The sequence below is a fragment of the Rattus rattus genome, chromosome 2 (assembly GCF_011064425.1).
Source record: "Rattus rattus isolate New Zealand chromosome 2, Rrattus_CSIRO_v1, whole genome shotgun sequence".
NCBI classification, from domain to species: domain Eukaryota; kingdom Metazoa; phylum Chordata; class Mammalia; order Rodentia; family Muridae; genus Rattus; species Rattus rattus.
Genome location: NC_046155.1, coordinates 124844384 through 124857691, shown reverse-complemented (window position 1 = coordinate 124857691; position 13308 = coordinate 124844384). Strand labels below are relative to the sequence as shown.

Sequence of the window (13308 nt, the reverse complement as noted above, 5' to 3'; positions counted from 1 at the left end):
AGGACTTTATGCTAAGACCAGAAGAAATATTTATAGGACTAGAGGGAAGAAAATTATACTTCCGAAAAATTACAAGAACTTTTAAGACTTTCTTAGATCTATTTCTACTTAAGAGGATTTGTTTTGTATCCACTTAAGAAGTTAAATTAAGACACTTAAACCTGGGGTTGAAGAAGTGGCTAAGCACTGGCAGTTCTTCCATAGGACGTGGGTTCAATTCCCAGTACCTACTTGATGGCTCACAAACACATTTCAGTTCAATTTCACAGGTGTAATTATAGCTGTTTGTTCATTACAAGATACTATAAAATATAAAGTTAAAAAATAAATATATAATTACCCCCATATATTCTTAATACTTTGATTTATATGTTTAATACTTTTGTGGTATGTCCTAAAGAGAAAGAAATTAAGTTTTTTATACTGATTCCTGATCCTAAATGAAAAGTATTTTCATTTCAAGCAAGTGAGGGTAACACTGTCCCTCCCTTGCCCACGGTCTGTTTACTTACCTGTAACCATCTGTCACATACACAAAGAAATAAGTGCACAAAGATAGGCTCATTTAAGGAGAGTCACATGTATCTATGTACATTGTATATATACATGTATGCACATAAACATACTGAACTCAACAGCATTCTTTTAAATGTACCCTCTTTATAGCAAACACACTTTGGGGCAAAACCCCTGCCCATGAGTAATTGGCTGACATAAAATGAGCTCAATGGTATTTTTGTTTTGTTTTTGTTTGTTTTAGCATGTTGTTGGTAATGTTTTTGTTTTTGTTTTTTGGGTTTTGTTTTGTTTTGTTTTGTTTTAATAGAAGACATAGAGAAGTAGTGAGATCCTGGGAAGAGGAAAAAAACAGATCAAAATATGCTAATTTTTTTCAATTAAAAAAATGTTCCCTCTTTTCCCTAACCATAAGCCTTTCCAGCACTCAGTTATGTAAGCTAATAGGAGTACAGCCAATAAGTTTTACTAAATGTATCAGCTTTTTGTATGGTAACCAGTTACCTGCTATAATCATCTCTTTCAGAAGGATAGGATTTCAGAGGTTTCAGCTGTGTTCACCTCGTGTTGTTGCTTTGGGCCTGTGGTAGTAAATAAAACACCCCATGCTCAGAGCATCTGCTGGAAGGAGGGGAAGCAAAGTAAGGGGCTGGGACTTCATAACCCCCTTCAAGGGCACACACCCATCTCCAGTAGGCCCCAGCAAGCACAGGGAGCAAGCACAAGGACCTTTGAGAGTGCATACTGTCCTAACTATGACTCCAGGCTTTGTAACTAAAGCATCTTTTACCGTAAGGCTCTTACAGCAAATCGCTCTTTCACCATTTTTTCTACCAAGTACAAGATGGAAATATAGTGTACTAAATCATTTCTAGCCTAATTTATGTGTTTAAATATTGACTCCATTCTTGTTTTAAAACTAAACATATTTAAGAAGTCAGGAGGCTGGGATGCATACTGTATTCCACCTACTGACAGCAGCAGGGCCTGCATGGGGTTTTTTTGTTTGTTTGTTTGGGTTTTTTTGTTTGTTTTTTTTGGTTCTTTAGCTTCCTTGCTTCCTCAGTAGTTGCTATCAACAACAACAAAAAATTCCCTTGGGAAAACCAAACCATGTATTACTGAACGCCTTCTCTGTTTAGTGGCATGTAATTCTCAATTACCCTTGAAAGTGTAATGGTCTGGTTTGGATAAATTCAAAATGTCAATTTTTTTTTGTTTTGCTTTTAACTTGGATCTTACCCAAACACACATAATTATAAGACCAGCAAGTCAGTAGAGACTCTCTCTGATCACCTCTCCTGTTGCATGGTAGATACAACAGTGACATTGCTGAGGGGGTAATACAGACAGCAAAAAAGATAGTGTGGAATCAGACTTAGAAACTAGAGCTTCATGTTTAAAACAGAATTCCACCCCATCTTCCATACTCTATAAACTGCAGCTCCATAAAGTGTTTCAACTAGCAAGTCTAGAACATACTCAGGCAGGACTATATGTGGTCTGGCTTCCCAAACATGTTGCCTGTCCTCCTGTGCTTATTTTTTTTTTTTCAGCAAAATCCATTACTAAGTAGTTTCTTTTCCCCTTCTCTTTAATATTTTTTAACCTCAGAGGTCTAGCATTAGGTAAGAGTCAGGTGGTGAGATGGAACAGGGAAAGAGGCTACCTGTGTTAGAGTCAGGTCTGCCATCACTGTTAAAGAACCAGTCGACCTCTTGCCTCCATTCCTCTCCGTCGTCAAAATGACAACACTCTTTTGCAATTGGCATGGTTCCTCTTTCAGACTTGGCTTCAAGATTTGATCTTTGGGGGCTAAACTGTCTCCAGCAGTGGAGACTCCAAAAATTGCAAATTCATAGCTCTGCACATTGCAGTACAATTCCCTTCACCAAGTATTAACAAGTACCCCCAGTGGCAGGCGTGTTAACATGCTGTCTTTCCAGTTAGTGGCTGTTAGCTAACTGTTAAGTAAGACTGTTACACAGCTGCTGTGACTGTCAGTATAGGAGAGAGAAACAGTCATGTGTCCACCCTATTGCACAGATAAATGAGGATCAATCAACTCTTCTTCCTAACTATTGAATGGTGTTTTCTATATTGTTTTTAAAAAAAAAAAGTGATACCATAGATATTAACACTATTTTTTCTATAAAAAAATAATGAACTTTCACTTCTTTTAACCTGTTTGGGAGTTAGTTGTCTTCTCCTTTTTCTCATTGCTAGAGATTGAATGCAGGGCCTTGCACATATTAGGCCAATGATGTAACCACTGAAGTGTCTACCAAGTGCTAGGATTACTAATTTTTTAATCTGTGTTAATTAGACCATATAGTCTTATTTTATTCAGCTACTAACCATATGAGTTGTATCTGAATATAGTTAGGGAAGTCTCTCTGTGTAAACATGGTATATATGTCTATGAGAATATAATTACAAACTTGGGTTTGCTATTCCACATGTCAAGCTCTGACTGCCAACAGTCTTTGGACACAGGGTAGCCAAAGTTAACTATTAGACAGCAAATGTTTCACATTCCTAGATAATGTGTGTTCCCCAATAGTGCCAAGCTTTTGTGTATATAGTATTTATTATATAAAGAATGTAGTAATCAGTCCAGCATACATAAGCTTTGGATCATCTGTAACACGCAGACGTTGCAAATGTATAGACTGAATGCTTTTCAAAAGGTTAGGAGCCCTAAACAGGAAGTGTAAGAGGAAGATGGGCAGTTTCTCCTTTTGTCGTACTGTCTTCGAGCAGTACAACTGTTTCCTGCTGGTAAGCTGTGTAATTAGACACGTACTAAGGCCCTTGGATACATACGTACTACCTGCCTTCATGAAGAGAGTGGTCTTCAAGCCACTGATTCTCCTTTTCTGTTAAGCTCTCATTTTTACAAGAACAGCTTAAAGACACAAGACACGTTTTAGGCCAGTTCCTAGTCAGACTCAAAAGTTGTCTGACTAAAAACGGACTTTCTCCCCAGCCGATAGGCTGGTTAACTTTATAGTGAGCCGTTCAGGCCCCTCCTAGTTTCTGTGCCTTGTATATGAGAGAACTTTCCAAGATGCCTAATCACATTAGGTTTTCATGTTTGTGGAGTACCCAGCCTTCTAAAAGGACAGGCTTAGGAAAGTGAAACTGATTTTCTTGCATAGCACCCTAGTATTATTGTGACCAATCTCGTCCATTTTTAAATGTCATTAGATTCTTTTCCACAGTACAGTTAAAGCATGTTAGCAGTGGTTAAATATAGACATATTAAATTTAAGAATAATAACCAGCCACCATTTTGCCATTGGCAACTTTACTAAAATATTTCTTATGAAACATTGCTTTTTTTATGCAATTAGGAATATGTTTTTTAGAAAATGTGCTTTTTAACTTCCAGTATCATGTGTAGTCTCGATCCTTGTCATATTTCCCATACGATAATGCAAATGCTGTCCACACATATACTTGAGAGTTACTTCAGTTTTCTTTCATTTCCTGTGTTCTTCAGGGTAGAGTGGTTAGCCTTACCAGCAGCATTCAAATAGTTAAGACTGTCTCAAGGAAGCAAGCAGCCTCCACCCTCCCCTTATGCACTTTCTCAACCAGTCCCTGGCTTCCTCTTACTGCTTTGCTAATGGTAGCTCTGAGGTACTGAAATGTCTGCCCTGCCAGCATGAGCATCTCCTGGGAGAGAACATTTCCTGGCATGGGGGTCAAATCATGTCGGTAAAATGGGGTCGGCTTCCCGAAGTTCCTCTCATAACAGTGAGATTCTCGGGACTAAAGCATGGGCAGGTAAGAGCCTGACTTCTTCAAAGCACTGAACTACAACAGGGGGAGGCCATGGAGTTTGTTGTTTGGTCTCTGTTCTTGGAGGAACTAGTCTGGATTACTGTAAAGGATGAGAAACTGGATTATTCAGATCTGAAGAACATTACAGTTCATCAGAGGATAACGTAGTACCCTAGAAAGTTGTGCTGTTTAATTTTATTTTTTTAACCATTGGTGTATGCTCTTAACCTTCAAGCAAAAAAAAAAAGATGTTTAAATTAACAATTTACTCAGAGAAATCTGCAGCAAAAAATTAATTAAAAGGGATGTCCTCAAGGTGTGGTAATTCGGGTTCTGTGCACTTTAGCAGTTACTAATTTTTGTTCAGAAGTGTTTCCTGTTTTGTAAAGTGGTTTACCCCCATCCTTTCTGTTTGGTTGTGTGTGTGTGTGTTTTTTTAATAGTTTCAAGATGCATCATTTGGCTTTGGGGGGTTTGCTCCATGTATTCTGTTAAGGGAAAATTTCACTGAATCATGAATTTTACAAATAGCCCATTTCATATATTGGGTGGGTTCTGAACTTTAGAAAATCAGATGATTCTGAGTTCCGATTTGGTACTGATGATTGCTTTGTGATCCTTTGCAACGCAAGGGACATTGCCAATCCTTCACAGTACGGGTGGTGAATGAGAGCTGAGCTTTAGTGAGCCCAAACTGCATCAATTCCAGTTTAAATAGTTCCTGCTCTGTGCTACAAGACACATTATGAGACATCTCTAAGCCTTCAAATCTCTTCAAATCCAAATTAGAACAATGCCCTGTCCTAAGAAAATACATGGAAGTTACCTATTTCAGAGCCTGCCACATCGTAACTATTGATCATTTTAAGTGTCATGAATTATCCTCTGTTGTAGAGTAGGAAGCATGATGCCCACCTGCCCATCAAGTGTGTCTAGACAACCTCCGCAGGTGGCATTGATTAGTAATTGTCATGGTCACTCACTCTGAGAAGCTCATTTTTGGGGTATTTTTTATTTTTAGATTGTAGTCCTAGTATATAACTGTAGGTAAAATTCACCTTTACAGATTGTAGCACTTGGTGGTCTAGTTAGTGTGTAAGGGAATTATTCCATCAATCTTGGGAATCCCTACCCTGGGTGCCCAGTCTTCTGAGAGGAAGTGGGGGCTGTAGTAATCAGCTTGAAGAGACAAGAAGGCGGTCTGGGGAAGGTTCCTGACAAGGCCTCATGTCTTTCTGAACTTCTCTTTTTCCATGCTTTGCACCAGCATCCTTACCACTGCTCCTGTGTTCTTGTCTCCTACCAACAAGTCAAAATGTCCTTTCCTTCACTTCAGAAGATTGTAGTTCTGTGTTGAGTTAGCAGAGTTAATATGCTGATGGCACTCATTTTCAGTGTGGTATAAATAATTACTATAATGTATTAAATGTTGCTTAATATGTGCTAGGCTTTGTGTGTTACTTCTTATTACAAACAATAACTATAAATGGACACCTGTCCCATTTGCAAATGAAATGACTAGGGCTTAGAGAAATAACTTCCCCATAGTCCCACATTAGTAGAGCTTAGAACTGACCTTATTCTTTACATCTGTACAGTCTTCTGCCCTCCTCTCAGTACCCTGTCTGTCGCCACTTGAACATTGAACCAAATTCAATATCTGATAACCTACTGAGTTCTGAGTAGTAAAAGACAGTATATGTGGAGTTATCTAATAGTTCTGATTAGTGTAAGGAAGGAAATGCCCTCGTTTCTCGGAGACATACATGTAGTGTGTAAAACTTAGAGAGGAACCTCACAGAACTTTTTAAACTGTCTACATGACATTTTTTTTCTTCTTCAAGCTTATCCAGAATGGCTCCCTTCCTTCCTCTGCTCTCTTTCTAAACTGGTCCTAAATTCTGCATATCCTGTGTGGACTATGCTGTACTAAGAAAAGCTCTGTGTGGACTATGCTGTACATTACTAAGAAGAGCTCTTCCTCTGTAGATTCTGCCCTGTGTCCCTTAATATAAACAGCCCTGATGGCTCAGAACTCATAAGTGTTTCTAATGTGATCTCAAATGTTTGAAAATTGATGAAATGTTGCCCAGGCATTGTTCCTCATTTCTGTCCACAATAGCCACCACCCTCCCTTGACCACTTGCTGTCTTTGTGTCCAGGTGAGGGGAAGGCCTTCCTTCCAGTACTCAGTTAACTGTTGATTCTTTTCTTTGGCAGGAAAAGGAAAAAGAGAAAGATAAAACTAAGGAAAAAGAGAAGGAATCTAAAGAGAAGGAAAAAGATAAAAAGACTCTTAACGGGCACACTTTCAGCCCCATTCCTATTGTGGGTCCCATCAACTGCAGCCAGTGCATGAAGCCTTTCACCAACAAGGACGCCTACACATGTGCAAGTAAGAGACATGCTTCTTCCTCCCATCCGATGAGGCTGCCTTGCCTCACCAAAGCTGGTTTGTTTTTAGTTTCCTGTGCATCCCACCCCTGATCTCTTCCTCATTTGTGTGGAGAAGTAACTTGTATGTGTGTGTGTGTGTGTGTGTGTGTGTCTGTGTCTGTGTTTTTTCAAATTGTAATTATGTAACATGCAATATATGTATTTCTTTTCAAACATCTCTAGTTTCAAAATCTGCACTTATCAACCGCCTTGTATTGCAAGAAATCTGGCAAATAAAGCAATACATAGCCTTGAACCTTAAAGCTTCTCAGATCTTTTGTCAGATCATACACACTTATTTTTATGCATGCACATACACGCAGTTTAGAGATTCAAACTCAGGGCCTGGTATAGAAAAGCAATCTTGCTTCTAAGCTGTTTCTTAGCCCTTGTGTACTTGTTTTTGAATCTGGTCTTTTGGAATATGACCCAGCTGTTTGCCAGCATTAAATCATGATGGCTACCAGATGAGAGTGTCTGCATGTGCACATGTGCTCCATGTCTCTGGTACATGACTCAGATAACCAGTGTGTGTGTCACAGCTACTTCATCTACAATTGCAACACAAAGGTAGCCATAGATATAGCAACAAAAAAGGCTTCATTCCAGGAAAAATTTATTTATAGACTGACATTTAAACTCTGCATGACATGTCATATTCATCTTTTCAATAATTTTTTTATTATTTTATTTATTTACATTCTAGTCTATCCCCCATCCCAGTCCTACCTCCTATAGTTCCTCATCATTCCTTCCTTCCACCCCCCCACTCCATTGCCTCCAAGAGGGTGCCCCCCCCACCAGGCCTCTCCCTTCCCTGGGACCTCAAGTCTCTTGAGGATTAAGCACATCTTCCCCCACAGAGGCCAGACCAGTATATATATATATGTGTTGGGGGCTGTGGACCAGCCCATGTATGTACGCTTCTGGTTGGTGGCTCAGTCTGGGAGCTCCCTGGGGTCTGGGTTAGTTGAGACTGCCGGCCTTCCTATGGGGCTAGTTCTTTTTCAACCATCTAAAATATAAAAGCCATTGATAGCTCATGGATGCAAGGTCAAGCAACAGGCCAGATCTGGCACACATACTATACCTTACAAATATTTGTTCTAAGACAGTATTTCTCAAAGTTGTGTCATTGTACGCATAGAAAGTAATTATATTTGTAAAGCACAGCAAGGTAAAACAAGAAAGCCACTTTGTTCAGAGGTTAGAAAACTGGGAATCAGCTGCTGTTGGCCCAGGACAACTAGGAGGCTGTGGTACCTTGTCTCATGTTAAACCTGCAACACATGCCGATGAGACTGTGGCTAAGCCTCACATGAGGTACCGTGATATCTTGTTTTCAGTCATTTATTTTGCACTCCGAGTAATCTATTACTCAAAATAATTAACTTACTAGAATTAGAAGTGCTAAGAGAAGAGTTTATATTGGCAGATTTAAAGTTTGGAAATGATTTTGACTTCCTTGCTTTGTTTAATACAGAAGAGGAGTGAAGTTACAGCAAGCAAAACCCTTTAGCCTGGGTTACCTGAGCCACAGCCATTAGGAGAATACATTTCTAAAGAGGCTTGGTCACATACATTTTTTTAAAATCGATTTGAAGGTTATGTTCTATTCCCAGAAGTAATCCACAGCCCTATTTGTTTTATTCTTTAAAGAGAAAAGCACCCAAATCAGAATGCATTCCTTTAGGCAAAGATCACACACATTATCAATATCCGTCTTGTCTGACTTAACAGAAAATTGAGAACATCACATAGGAGTAAGTTTCAGATATGCCTTACAAAGCAGGAGACTAACTCTGTCCAGCGTGTCCAGTATCCCCACAGTGATCTCCTTTTGGGACCCAGGTTCTAATAAGGACTCTTTTCTTTAGTGTTAATGTCAACACTTTTGCTTTTAGTCCACAGATCACAGTCTGCTTCTCAGTGTTGGGATTAATTTCATTGCCCACAGCAGAAGCCAATAGCATTCTTTTATTTTAACCATACTATCTGTCAGTAAAACATGTTAGCATATCAAACCAGAACATTTGATGTTAAAACTACATTGACCTTGCACTATACCTAATAAGGAGCACATTGTAAGGATCAAGCCTCAGGTTTGCCATTTACTTTCTGATTAGTTATTAGATGATTGGTATTGTCTTTGATCCATGGCTTCTCACAAGACTCTGTAGCTGTCTATTTTCACATTTTCTAACACAAAACAAGGGATCATTCATCACAGCATGTTGAAGTTGAACAGATGAAGAGCAGTATTGCTGGCCCACTTCCTGGGTGAGGAGCACCTCTTCTCCCTCAGTCTGCGTGTGAAGTGAAGCTTCTCACCATGAGTACTGAGTGAGGCAGCAGTCTGTTGCCCTGTTCATTGATTTTGTTTCTCATTTTAAAAGCTCAGGTTAGTTACAGAATACCTGACAGAAGCATCAGAAAGAAAACATTTACTTTGTCAACAGTTTAATTCCATTGTGTACAGAAGGCATGACAGAGCTGGCAGTGTCAGGAGTATGTGGTGGAGGCTTCCTCTCGGTCTTGGTAGATCAGGAAGCAGAGAGGCAGGAATGATCCTAAGGCCCTCCCTAGGTACCTATGTCTGCCAGCTCTGCCACCTAGACACCATCTCCCAAAGATCTGTAAGTTCCTAAAGCAGTTCAACCACGTGACCACCCCGTGCCCAAAACATATTTCTGGGGGCAGGGGGACAGTTCACATTCAAACCATAACAGAAGTCACTATAAATGAGGGCTGCGGTGGCTGGGAATATAGTCCACTAACAGACTGCTGGTCTACCATGGTGTATCTTTCAGTTCACTTCCCATCACCGGGAGAAAAACAACCATAAAAATTTACTTTTGTGCTCTAAAGTGTTGTTTTGCATATTCCCTCCTCTTCCTTATGAAAGTGCCTTTACTAACGTGGGAGTCATTAATGTTAGAAAAACATTAAAAGACCACAAGTCTTTGAAAAGTTCATACAGTATGTCTTGAATATATTCGCACATCCCAACTGCTCCCTTAACCATCTACCCATCCCTTACCATCAGACTTGGAGATTTCTTCCTGCCCCAATCTAATCCAATTGGTGTTGCCCATCTAGTCTGAACATGCCCACCTACCAGGGGTCATAATTATACAAGAAAACTGACCCTTTCTCTTCCAGGAGTTATCACATGCCAATAGCATCTGAGCTAGTGGTGAGGTTCCGTGCCCGTCTTGGCCCCTGTGTGATAGGACTTTGACTTGGGTTTCAAGGTCTTGTGCATAATGTCCAAATCACTTTGAGTTCATATGTGCAAGGGTCCAGAAAACAGTTTCCTAGAAGACTTCTACTCTCTCTGCCTCCTCTTCCAGGAGCATCCCTGAGAGCTGTGACGTGTAGATACAGATTTAGGGATGAGCTCTCCACAGTCACTTACTCTCTTCAGTGGAGGGTCTCTGTTAATTAAGGCCATAACTCTTGGCTGGTAGTATCAAGTTGATAGTCAAGGAATTTCATCTGTAAAACAGACTGAACTACTTTATATTATAAAATATTAAAATGCTGGAAAAACTATACACACACACACACACACATACACATTGCATACACATTTTATTAGTGTGAATTTTTTTTGTTGCTGTAACCAGATATCAGTGCCAAACAACTTAAGGCAGGGAAGTTTTAGTTTTAGTTTTAGTTCAGGTTTTAGTAGTTTCTGTCCATTATGTAGACTGGCGTGGTAAAGCAGCATAGGTCACATGGTGTCTGTTAAGCATAGAGAGTACCTCTGCTGCCTGGCGTTTTCCTTTTTCTCCTTTTACCTGGGCCCTACTCTGTCGGTGGTGTTATCCACATTCAGGGAGAATAGCCCCAGATTCCTGTAGCTCATCTTTTTTAAAAAGCCGTTACAGACACTCGGAAGTACATTTCATCAAGCCCCTAAGTTGACAACATTAACTATTTCAAATCTAGCCTTTCTCAAATTGATATCCAAACACATCTCCTCACATCATAATATCCCATCCCTGGACCCCAAAGGTTCATGGACAACAAATAAAGCAAAATATATACAATCCATGTAGTCTTAACAGTGCTGTTCAGAAGTTCTAAGTTTCTTCAGAGACTCAAGGCAAAGCCTTAGCTATGAGCTCCTATAAAATTAGAAAAGAAATTGAATATTGAAGATATACAATGGTGCGAAATATACGTTCCCATCAGAAAAAGAGGTACAGCAGAATAACACGAAGGATTGGACCAAAGCAAGATCAGTACCCACCATGCAAATGTTACGTCACATAGCTATGCGTCCACCATCTGAAGCATATAATGGTATGACGGAGGCCCCAGAGGTCTTGAGCAGCCTCGCCTATATAGCATTGCTGTTTGCAATTTCTCCAACCCTCTCCTCAGAGAAGGCTTCGCTAATTATCTGCACCTTGGTAGACATTCCATATGCCTTTGCTTCGCCTCCACAATTTTCATGCATTGCCCTTTGAGGGGCTTCCTTCTAGGACACCAACTCTGCTATATGTTGCTACATCTCTATGCCTTCCTTTGAAATCAAGGTAGAAGGCCCATGATTCTGTAACTCTTGGATCCTGCCTATCTCCAAATCTAGCCTATGTGAATAAAGTCAAGGACTGCCACAAGCTCAAGCAGTAACCAGGCTCCCTTGAAACATAGATGTAGTGGTCTCAGAATACACCTGAGGAAACACTTCCCTCAGAGTATGCCAATGCTACCTTATGCCTCAGACGCTTGGCATATAATTACAGGATTTAATGTTGGTCCTCTTGAGTATGATCTTGATTGCTTTGGTCCAATCCTTTCTTGGGTCATGTTCCCTAAGATTAGCCTTTCAAGCACTTCCTGACAGGTAGCCCTGGAATTCTCTTCTCAAAACAGTGTTTTCAAGAGAATTACAACTTCTGCACCCAGAGCTCTCAGATGGCTCAGTGGTTAATTGCACTGGTTGCTATTCGATGGGACCCCAATTCCATTCCCAGCAGCACTGGCTGCTCACAGCTGTCTGTGACACCAGTTTCAAAACATCTGATGCCTTCTGGATTCTGCATACAATGTATGCACATACTGGATAGACAGACAGATGGACACACACACACACACATACACAGGCAAAACAGTCATACATGATTGATTGATTTAAAAAATTAAAAAAAAAAAAACAAAACACCTCTACAGTTTAGGGGGATCCAGCCAGTTCCTGAGTCCAGAGATGTCCTCAAGACATCTTCCCTATTCCTTCAATGTCCTCGGCTTCTTTGTTGTGGCTGTATTGTTTTCAGCAGCTCCTTTTTCCTTGGCTCCAATTTTGCACAAACTTCAAAACTTTTCCTCTATGCTTTTTTGCTTACAACTCTCACTTTAAAAAAGCAAAACCAAAAAAAAACTTAGCTGCAAGCCACAACCTGAAGCTGGGCTGCAAAATTTCCTCCACTAAATTTTTTTTATTTTTACACTCCAGATTTTATTCCCCTTCCTATCTTACCCCTGTCCCCCAACAGTTCCACATCCCATACCTCCTCCTCCTATCCCCCGTGTCTCACAAGGATGCCCCTACCCCACCAGACCTCCAAACTTCCTGGGGCCTCCAGTCTCTTGAGAATTAGGTGCATCTTCTCTGACTGAACCCAGACCCTGGAGTCCTCTGCTGTATATGTGTTGGGGTCCTCATCTCAGCTGGTGTATGTTGTCTGGTTGGTGATCTAGTGTCTGAGAGATCTCAGGGGTCCAGGTTAATTGAGACTGCTGGTCCTCCTACAGGGTTGCCCTCTTCCTCCTCAGCTTCCTCCAGCTTTTCTCTAATTCAACCAGAGGGGTCAGCAGCTTCTGTTCATTGGTTGGGTGCACATATCTGCATCTGACTCTTTCAGCTGCTTGTTGGGTCCTTGGAGGAGAGTCATGATAGGTCCCTTTCTGTGAGCACTCTATAGCCTCAGTAATGGTGTCAGATCTTGGGACCTCCCCTTAGTCTGTCACTTTCAAATTTAGCCTCGTAAGTCTCAGGGCTTGCTTAAAATACAAGCTCTGTGCCACAGTTTAAAATGAATGTCATTAGTCCAGTTTCCAGTGTTGTTCTCACTCCTATCACTTCCCGAACAGTCTTCCTATCCCCTCCCTATCAGCATTCTGGGCATTTGCATTCACAACAGAATCTCTAGCTAAATTATGGCCCATGTATCTAGGACTTCTATGGGGCTTTTTTGAAATGTTCATAGACCAGTTCTTAAAAGTTTCTACATGGTCAGGTTAGCTACAGATCTGACCCTGCTTCTCTCCTACCAAGTACTTTTTTTATTACTTAGACTTTCATCTCCTGACAAATACCTGAGGGAAACAACTTGAAAGGCAAAAGTTATTTATTCTGACTTACAGTTCCAGTTCATCTTCTTAGGAAGGATGTGTCAAAGCAGAGCAGGTCACAACATGGTGCCAAGGAAACTAGAAAAAAAATGCCTACACTGGCTAGCTTTTCCCCCTTCTTGTTTTATCGGAGTCTCCGCCCTGTGGGATGGTTCTGTTTACATTTATGGGAGGCCTCCCCTGCCAAGTAACTTTGTGGAA

General features: G+C 40.5%; 1 protein-coding gene across 1 annotated transcript in view; it reads left to right on the top strand.

The window, feature by feature from the left end:
* Akap13 (A-kinase anchoring protein 13) overlaps positions 1-13308 on the top strand; it is a 291723-nt gene that overhangs the window by 238005 nt on the left and 40410 nt on the right. Inside the window, exon 17 of the mRNA XM_032895110.1 lies at positions 6526-6700. Within this exon, the coding sequence (XP_032751001.1) occupies positions 6526-6700 (175 nt within the window). The remainder of the gene's footprint in view (positions 1-6525; positions 6701-13308) is intronic.